The following is a 10,591-nucleotide window of genomic DNA, read 5'->3' as shown; positions in this document are numbered from 1 at the left end:
TCTCTTCATACAATGCAAATAAGTTGTGACACAAAGGTGAGATGTCTGGGGAAAAATATATTCACAATTAGAGCCTGATTCAAACAGTTATTTTTATACCTGCCATTCTTATAGTTCTCACCAGCAAATAACCTCATCAGATGATGCCTAAGAGGAAATACTCATAGCTAATGGCTGTTTATGAGAAAAGTTTACCAAGCAAAAGAATTTGACAGGCTTTTACTGGAACATGCAACAAAAGTGGGTCAAAGGTTTGCACATCTCCTATGCAAACGGGAAAAGATACAGTACATTTGGTTTTAGTTTGAACCTGATGTACTAAGTTTACAGATAACAAAGCTTGAGCAATTTTGCTTGAATGAGTTATTTTTATGTTTTAATTTTAATTTCTGTTTAATTTTAGTGTGTTTGTTTTACTTTTATTAGCATTTTATGTCTACAAAGTTTTTATTCATTTTTTTATATTTTATTTGAGGTATTTAACATAATATACAAAGCATGGAGTATGAATAAAACAACAACAAAATGAGAATGAAACAAATTAAAGAACAAAAATAGTAAGGCTAACATATAAAGGTTTTCATTTATTTTTATTTCAGTATTAGCTATTCAAGATATACATTTGTTCCCTTGGAGTTGAACCCACAATCTTGGCATGGTTAGTGCGTCTTAGAAATATTCTATCAGCTGGACTAGTAAAAAAAAAAAGGAGTACTGAAAACATAACCTTTGAAGTAAAACCAGTGGCTAACTACAGAGTGTGAAAAAAAAAAAAACTGTGTGAAACAAACACCATCGTAGTTCCTCTCCAGCAGCTGCCTTCTTGTCTAATATAAACTTCCCTTTCCTCTCTCACTGTCCAAGCCAGCTTTTGTCCTTGGCCGTAACTTTGAGGAAATTATGGATGTGACATTTAAACCCAGCAGCCATTTTGTGGCTGAATATTGATCAAGAGCCGAATAGACAGATGTAGTGTTCCATTGAGAGATGGAAAGGGGCGGACAGGGCAATCAGTCACAGTGCTTCTCATACTAAAGTCCACGTCTTGTCATAATCCACCCATGTCACATGATGATACCAACCGTAAAAACCCTTTAAGTTCCTCTTTTGTATTCTGTGAAATGCAGACGGTACAAAAGCCCCATTCCTCAATCGCACAATCAAAATATGAAACCGAATGCATGAAAAAAAAATGTCCCTTTTTATGCACATATTGATTTTGAGCTGTAAAAACCCTATTTTTTTGTGCAATGTTCTTTCTACAGCCCACTTTATTCTGATGGGAAAAGAACAAAAATAGTACACTGATAAACGTGCACATGAAATCACAGATGCTCTGTGTATGTAATACCCGTAACTCATACTTTGCTTTGACAACTATTCCCATCCAAATAGTTATGATGAAAGGATGCATCACTGCTAAGAAAACATACCATCATGACCACACTGACTCTATGTCCTCGGAGATGCATTAGAGGGTGCAATACTTTAGCACTCTAAATAGGTGGCTGTCCAAACACTTACGGCATCTCTTGGCAGCCTCCACGCACAGGTCTTCCGCAGTGTGGCAGTCTTTGAAGTACTCGAGTTGGTTTGTGTCAGGCAGGTAGAAGTGGATTTCCAGTCCTTTCATTACAGTCGGAACGGTCATCTCTGCCTTCCTCTGTTTTTTCATCTTCCCACACAGTTGCCTGCCCAGCTCCATGACTGCTAGTTCTGGCATCCAGACACTGCAGGATAAACAGAGGTAACACAGAGATTCATTGATGAACTGTGGGTCCCTGCTTTGATGAGCAATGGTTTACTGCTTGTGAAATAACATACCATTTCCAAAAGGTTACATTTATAACATCATACATGAATGAACCATACATTTTCACATTGATTTTTGAGCAATAGGTTGGTCAATATAGGGTTGTCATAATAGCAATAATTTTAGTGTCAATACCAAAAAAATTTCATGATTTTCAGTACTACAACAAAAACTATTATGCTCATGAACACACTCCTTTATTCAAAAATAACAACAATAATGCAATATAGGAATAAATTAAAGTAACTGAACCAGAATGATTCTGATGCTTTAATTTATTTGTATTTAATAACTTTAAAGCTATTTTACTTAATAGAGAAGTATTTTCCAGTATTTTTAAGCAAAAATAGATAAATAGATGTATTTTCAAATAAACAATCAATTACACTACGGGTCAAAAGTTACAGGTCATTAAGATTTTAAAATGTTTTTGAAAGAAGTGACTTATGTTCACCAAGGCTGCATTTATTTGATCAAAGATACAGTAAAACAGTAATATTGAAAAAAAAATTATTACATTTTAAACAACCTATTTGAATACATTTTAATAAATTTCTGTGATGGCAAAGCTGAATTTTCATCAGCCATTACTCCAGTCCTCAGTGTCACATGATTCTTTAGGAATCATTCTAATATGCTGAATTTGTTCTTAACAAACATTTCTTCTTCTTATTAATGTTGAAACGCAGTGATACTTTCTTTTCAGAATTATTTGATGAATAGAAGGGTCAAAATAACAGGATTTATTTTGTAACCTTATAAATGTCTTACCTGTAAACCATAACTGACTGCGTTTACATTAACAGCTCACTAAGATAAGCATTTTGACCAAGATGCCAATTTTGCCATTCATGTAGCTTGAATATGCATGTGATCACTTGAAAGCAGCCATCTGTCAGTCAGCCATTACTCTGTACTACTGGATACTTTAGAAAGGCAGCATCATTACAATTGCAATGGACAAAACTGGACTGGAGGGTGTTGAACTCAAATCTTGGGACTAAGAGCTGGCCACAGATGAAGGCAATGGCAGTAGTCAACAGATGAACACACACACACACACACACACACACACACACACACAAGTGAGTAACAGCAGTATATCAACACAGGTAAGTATGAGGAAAAAGAGACAAACATGGGAAGAGAGAAAACTGCATTTTGCTCTTTTTGAGCTCATTGTAACCAAACAATCAGATAGGCCTATATTTTTTTATTAATGCTTTTCAGAGTTGTTAAATAAAGTGTCTTTTTTAATCTGATCCCAGTGCTAATGAAATCTAGGCAACATTTTAATATGCCAAATATGTGTTGTTATAACATAACGATTTGAATATTCTTTGAATATACTGTCCACCAAAACAAAACCAAGCTACAGTCCTGACTGTAGCTGGAGACTCTATTACATCAACCATGGTATTACTGTTAATCAACAGAAGTACAACATGCTTGATGTCCTCTCAATAGGTGCCCTCACAAGCTATTTAATTCAACCCCCCATCCTATGGCAAACATGATGAAGGGCAAGATGAACGCATGTTCGCATCTGAATCAGATGGTTTTGACTCAGTGGATCTCCCTTCAGACCCTGTGGATCAATTTGTGTTTAGATCATGCCAAGATCCCTGCTGGCATGTGAAAGGACTTTCCTGAGATGAATGAATGCAAAAACAAACTGTGCTGAAAAAGAAATCTAATTGGAACCAGTTAATGACCACATTTGTCTTTAAAGTGGCTTTAGCGAATTCAAGAAGCTGAACAAACTGAGACAATTGGTTTGGTTTTATGAAATATTAGTATAATGAGATCACAAATTCAATAAACATTCATCACCTCACAGCCTGAGCAGAAAGTACTTTCAATGATAGGGTAAATTTTGCATCAGATTACTTTGAGCATTACAGGAATAAATAATTATTTTGTGTGTGTGTGTTATATAACAACTGAATTCATTTAGTGTTGGCATAATGGGTTAAATTGATGTTTGTTCAAAAATCTAACAATGGACCCTTTTCACAAGACATACAAATGGACCCTTTCAGCATCGTACATCCTCAAAAGTTTTTTATATTTATATATATATATTTTTTTATATATATGTACATTTATAACACTATACTTTCATCTCACATTTGCATCAAAATACCAAAAAAACTAGTTAACACTAATGTGAGGGTGTTTCTAATGCAGCGTCTATGGGAGGGATGGTAAATTTGACATCGTTCTCTCTTAGGACTGCTGTTATCAGTCTCTCTTCATTTTTTTCATTTTTTTTAAAGTCATGAAAACACTATTGTGGAGTTTTTCTTTTGCTATTTGAGCAAATGGGAATGCAAAAAAATATATTTGTGGTACCCTCCCATTCATTGCTCTTCAAGTTAACCCAACTATGACGACTTTCGCTGCTGAGAAACCCGGAAATGTGAAAAAGGTCCATGCTTAAAAAATGTATTGCACCAAAACATTTGAATTTAATTTATGAGAAATATAAATGTATCAACCATCATTTAGTCCCAAATCAGTTAGCCCCCAGTATTGAGTGATTTGCCTTTTTTTTTAATACATAAATAAATCATTTTGCTTATTTAATTTTACTACTAATAATTACTTAATAATAAAACCTAGCACATCAGAGTTATTATGTGACACTGTCACATAAGAGTAACGAAATGTAATGATTAGCCTAACAGGCTGGTTTACAAATTATAAAATTTAATAAAGTTATTTAAATACTTTCCAATAGGGCTGCACGATAAATCGAAATGAAATCGCAATCGCGATTAGGCAGAAGCTGTGATTGCCATGCGTATCTGTCAGTGAAGCACGGTTCTGTGATCAGCAGTAAATCCGAAGGCCAGAGGGCGCTCTCACACTGAAAATCCAAACACCCCCGCAGAAGAAACCCAGGAAATCCCTATAGCGGTTGCTGAACACGTGCTTTCAGATGAAGCAGCATTTACTACACAGAGCCGTAGTTCACTGAGAAGCTATGCAAACAGCTGTTATTATAGCGAACGATTTCTTTGATTTCATAATCGTACGATTATATCGTCCGCGATTTTTTTGCATAGCTTGTCAGTGAACTACGGCTCTATGTAGTGAATGCTGCTCCATCTGAAAGCAGGTGATGAAGATTTACTACTAATCACAGAACCGGCTTTACTGACAAGATGCGTATGACAATCGCATTTGATTAATCGTGCAGCCCTACTTTCCAAATAAAAATAGTCAAATAATGCAAACCATAATTTTAAAAATGAATAGGAAATAAAACAGCTTATATAAATATTTAGTTTTAGTTTCAGCTTATATAAATAGTTAGTTAATTTTAGAAAGGTCAAGTACCTCCTTCAGACCCTTATTTGTACCGAGGTTTTGCATTTCAATAAGCATCCATCAGTCAGTATCAGTGATTGATGTTCTTCTCTCTGCAGTCTCCACTCATGCCTTTAAGCAGAACTTTGTTTTGGCTGATATCTCTACTTATAACAGAACCATTACTGACCCCCTCCACCAGTCTGTAAAATGGCCAAACATAGCAAGCTTTCCAGATGTTTGTTATAGCTTTCCATTTAGTTCCTTTTCCTTTCTAATGTTTTTACTTGCATTTTATGAGAAGTTCTGCTTTTCAGATTGCTGTGAATCATGCCAGTTTGCTTTCTCATTTCTAAGATGCCGTCCTAATTCATCTTGGGAACTTGGGAGAAGGGATAAAGTTTAAGTTTGCTAATCTCCTGCAAGCTGTCTCCACCTGCTTCGGTACGATTCACAATGCCATTCTTCTGTTTACTTGACAGTGGCCTCACTTCCTGAGGTGTTGACGTGTTGCTCTCTGATAAAGCCATGGTTAACACTGTTCCTCCACTGCTTTAGACCCTGCGCCTGTTCTGCTGGTAGACCGCTTGAGTATACGCGTCAAATGTGTGTAGGTGCGGGAACCTGCTGTAACTGTTTTATCCTGTTTGCAGGCGCTTAATACCACAATGAAAACCTTTTTCAAATGAACCCAAAACAGAGGCAAGTTTAGATTTCATGGACAGCTTCCTTCATCATGGAGATCCTTCTATATCAATAGTTAAAAGTTATCATATAGGTTAATTGTATACTAGTCTTTAATTATGTTATTTTACCTGATCCTGTAATAATCTGCAATGTCTTTTCATTTATGCAATCAAATTTACACTGCATTTGGGTTATTTTTCTGTATAATAACTGCAGAGCAGAAAGATGAACAAATCATTCCTCTACAAGTTATAAACAGTTTACCTTTTCTTAAATGTTCCCAAATATGTCATCCATTATATCAAGTATGATTTAATAAAACACATCTATATATAAACATAATTTCCTCAACTGTAGACAATCAAATTTCTGATATCATTCTTCTTACAAAGGTAATGATTTCTTCAAACAACAAGAACCTTATTTGATCATTAACTGATGATAAAACATTAAGGCCTATGTTACTTATTTAATTTCTCTTCAACAGCATTAATTTTTTTCTGTATTTTACTTTCAAATAAAAACATTTCATTCTGCAGCTTGCTATAACAAGAGCTATATGTCTTTCTGTTATGTTTTACACATATGGAGGAATAATGTGACTTGACTGTGTCATATTCTTTACCGAAAACTGCCTCTGGCAACTTAAATACCTTTTGTGGCATATTTCAAAACGTTTAGTAGTTGCTCTTGTGATGAAGGCCTCATTTAGTCTACAGTAGCATGACCCGTTTCAGAACACCATACTGTACAACATGTACTAATCTAAAGGGAAACTCCATTTGCAATGTTCAGCAATGGCCACACAAAAAGAACACGGTAAGATCTCACCATTTCTCTTTACCCTCAGTTTAATATGACTAAACCCACTTCACTTCACAATCTGCTTTCACTTTTTTTTTCTTTTATTTTGGCAGTTCTGTACAGACACCAGTCATATCCTAAAGAGGCTCTTGTAAAGACTATTTTACCAACATCAGGATAAGAGCTTCAGAGTGACCAATACTCTACTTAAAATAAATGTCTTTTGACAAAGTTTTATCGATTAATTAATATGAAGCTGACATAGAATCTTAAGGGATGACATTATGAAATTATAAGTCAGTATAGTGCTGCAATTTAAATGGGCTTCCCTACCAATGCAGGCTCTATGGGAATGAAACGTCTCAATTTTGACAATTTTAGCAAATTATCAAACTTGACTAAATCTTTGGGGTGGGGAACATAACTTTTTTTCTTTCTTTTTGAAAAGGATTGGTTAGTACTGTTATTTAAAAGGGATTCCCCACTAAAACCTCTATAGGAACTGAGTATCTCTCACAGTCACTTTTGTCCATATTGGATCAGTCTACCAGTATCAAACTGTCCAGATGACGTAATCAAACAGTACTCAACTAAAAGCATTGTATTGTTGTAGTCCCTCTTTTGCTTGGGAATGTTGATGAATCTTGATGAATTAAAACAAAAAAAACTAATGGGAATTTCACATGTTTCTCTTTGTAAAATTACAAGAAAATGTAAAGTCAAGGCGACTACAATTCAATAGCTTTGAGTTAACCACTGGATTTCCTCTAAAACTGAGATTTTTATGAGTAGCCATCACTCAGTTCCATGATCATTTTAAACAGTTTAATCAATTAGACAGAATGTGATCTGATTGAATTGGTGCTGACACCCATCATACTCAACAGAGTACATTAATTCAACAGTAGATATAGACTGATAATTGGTTTGAACAATTTTTTTTAGTTTCAAAAATTCTCACTTCATTAAACAGCTTTTAATCACCATCCAAGTTATCATTTTCAAAACACTGCCCAAAAATAAATAAAATACGAAAACAGCTTTGCATAAATGTAATCTCACTTATATTTTTATTAATAAAAAATTATATGCATTATTTGTTTGTACTTCTAGTATATGATATGTATATTTATTGTTGTGAAATTCAGGAATAAGCAATCTTCTGCATAGCAGTTATGGGCATAAAAATAATCAGCATCGGTCGATCTCTGCAAAGCGCATCAAATATAATGCAAACACTTTTGTTCAGCAAATATACAATTTGTGATAACAGTGTACAAGCGTTCAAATTTCTATCGACAAAACTGCAGTCACAGAAGCAACAAGTTTAACCATTTAACTACTATATAGTCATTATTACTACAAAAATAATGTCAATGTTTAGCAAGTTAGCAACAATAACACACACACACACACACAAAAAAAGCTAAGGATTGTTCTTACCACTTAAAATCGCGAAGGTTTAACTAGGAGCTAGTGTGCTTTAAAAAGGTAACTTTTCATTATTTTACAGCCAGCTAGCAGCCTCGTCTAAAACATCCATTATAATTTATTATCAGTCAGACAAAGATTAAAATTAACAGTTTGCAGGTAACGGCATTTACATCTACAATTTAAGTCCAATGATGACTGATTCTGCACTATTTACTTCTTGACTGAGTTACTTCTTTAACACTTTAATCGACATATTAAACTGACAACAAGCTGACAACAAAGCGTCTAACAACTTGATATTTACTAACACCGCACATGAAAAGAACAGAAAAGACAGACATACAACCAGACCCCCAGACATATTCGGGTCAGGATGTAAAGAGTTACGGCCCTCGTCCTTACCTCGCCAGGCAAAGCTACTTCCGTTTAATTTCGATCATTACAGACGTTTGAACACTTCCTATTGGTATTTTGTTGCTGTAAAGCGCTCGTTATTTAACTCCAAAATGCTCTCCGTTAATATAAGGTTTATCCCACGAGACTTATTTTCAAAGCAAACTTCACTTCACAGTGGTACAAACCGCGGTTAAGACTTCTTGATCAACTAACCTTTCCTGTAGAGTGACCAATACTCTACTTAAAATAAATGTCTTTTGACAAAGTTTTATCGATTAATTAATATGAAGCTGACATAGAATCTTAAGGGATGACATTATGAAATTATAAGTCAGTATAGTGCTGCAATTTAAATGGGCTTCCCTACCAATGCAGGCTCTATGGGAATGAAACGTCTCAATTTTGACAATTTTAGCAAATTATCAAACTTGACTAAATCTTTGGGGTGGGGAACATAACTTTTTTTCTTTCTTTTTGAAAAGGATTGGTTAGTACTGTTATTTAAAAGGGATTCCCCACTAAAACCTCTATAGGAACTGAGTATCTCTCACAGTCACTTTTGTCCATATTGGATCAGTCTACCAGTATCAAACTGTCCAGATGACGTAATCAAACAGTACTCAACTAAAAGCATTGTATTGTTGTAGTCCCTCTTTTGCTTGGGAATGTTGATGAATCTTGATGAATTAAAACAAAAAAAACTAATGGGAATTTCACATGTTTCTCTTTGTAAAATTACAAGAAAATGTAAAGTCAAGGCGACTACAATTCAATAGCTTTGAGTTAACCACTGGATTTCCTCTAAAACTGAGATTTTTATGAGTAGCCATCACTCAGTTCCATGATCATTTTAAACAGTTTAATCAATTAGACAGAATGTGATCTGATTGAATTGGTGCTGACACCCATCATACTCAACAGAGTACATTAATTCAACAGTAGATATAGACTGATAATTGGTTTGAACAATTTTTTTTAGTTTCAAAAATTCTCACTTCATTAAACAGCTTTTAATCACCATCCAAGTTATCATTTTCAAAACACTGCCCAAAAATAAATAAAATACGAAAACAGCTTTGCATAAATGTAATCTCACTTATATTTTTATTAATAAAAAATTATATGCATTATTTGTTTGTACTTCTAGTATATGATATGTATATTTATTGTTGTGAAATTCAGGAATAAGCAATCTTCTGCATAGCAGTTATGGGCATAAAAATAATCAGCATCGGTCGATCTCTGCAAAGCGCATCAAATATAATGCAAACACTTTTGTTCAGCAAATATACAATTTGTGATAACAGTGTACAAGCGTTCAAATTTCTATCGACAAAACTGCAGTCACAGAAGCAACGAGTTTAACCATTTAACTACTATATAGTCAAAGACATCAACAAAAATAATGTCAATGTTTAGCAAGTTAGCAACAATAACACACACACACACACAAAAACAAAGCTAAGGATTGTTCTTACCACTTAAAATCGCGAAGGTTTAACTAGGAGCTAGTGTGCTTTAAAAAGGTAACTTTTCATTATTTTACAGCCAGCTAGCAGCCTCGTCTAAAACATCCATTATAATTTATTATCAGTCAGACAAAGATTAAAATTAACAGTTTGCAGGTAACGGCATTTACATCTACAATTTAAGTCCAATGATGACTGATTCTGCACTATTTACTTCTTGACTGAGTTACTTCTTTAACACTTTAATCGACATATTAAACTGACAACAAGCTGACAACAAAGCGTCTAACAACTTGATATTTACTAACACCGCACATGAAAAGAACAGAAAAGACAGACATACAACCAGACCCCCAGACATATTCGGGTCAGGATGTAAAGAGTTACGGCCCTCGTCCTTACCTCGCCAGGCAAAGCTACTTCCGTTTAATTTCGATCATTACAGACGTTTGAACACTTCCTCTTGGTATTTTGTTGCTGTAAAGCGCTCGTTATTTAACTCCAAAATGCTCTCCGTTAATATAAGGTTTATCCCACGAGACTTATTTTCAAAGCAAACTTCACTTCACAGTGGTACAAACCGCGGTTAAGACTTCTTGATCAACTAACCTTTCCTGTCAAGCGTCGACCACATTCCCGAAAATAGGGTAACGACGAGCTTATGTCACATGCC

At 34.7% G+C, this 10,591-nt stretch overlaps 1 protein-coding gene across 4 annotated transcripts in view; it reads right to left on the bottom strand.

The window, feature by feature from the left end:
• The window catches only part of LOC107659055 (tyrosine-protein kinase JAK1), a 35,896-nt gene extending 25,305 nt beyond the window's left edge, over window positions 1–10,591 (bottom strand). The window contains exons 1-4 of one of the 4 annotated variants that reach the window (XM_016447869.1): window positions 10,528–10,542; window positions 8,456–8,662; window positions 1,525–1,730; window positions 1–45 (exon numbers count right to left, since the gene is read on the bottom strand). The exon at window positions 1–45 is cut by the window's left edge and continues 79 nt beyond it. In XM_016447869.1, coding sequence (XP_016303355.1) covers window positions 1–45; window positions 1,525–1,723 — 244 coding nt within the window. In that variant the 5' untranslated portion in view covers window positions 1,724–1,730; window positions 8,456–8,662; window positions 10,528–10,542. The other 3 variants (XM_016447868.1, XM_016447866.1, XM_016447865.1) reach the window with 3 other exon arrangements.

The sequence above is a fragment of the Sinocyclocheilus anshuiensis genome, unplaced genomic scaffold, assembly GCF_001515605.1.
Source record: "Sinocyclocheilus anshuiensis isolate Anshui unplaced genomic scaffold, SAMN03320099.WGS_v1.1 scaffold311, whole genome shotgun sequence".
NCBI classification, from domain to species: Eukaryota; Metazoa; Chordata; class Actinopteri; order Cypriniformes; family Cyprinidae; genus Sinocyclocheilus; species Sinocyclocheilus anshuiensis.
This window is presented reverse-complemented; position numbering and strand designations above follow the sequence as displayed.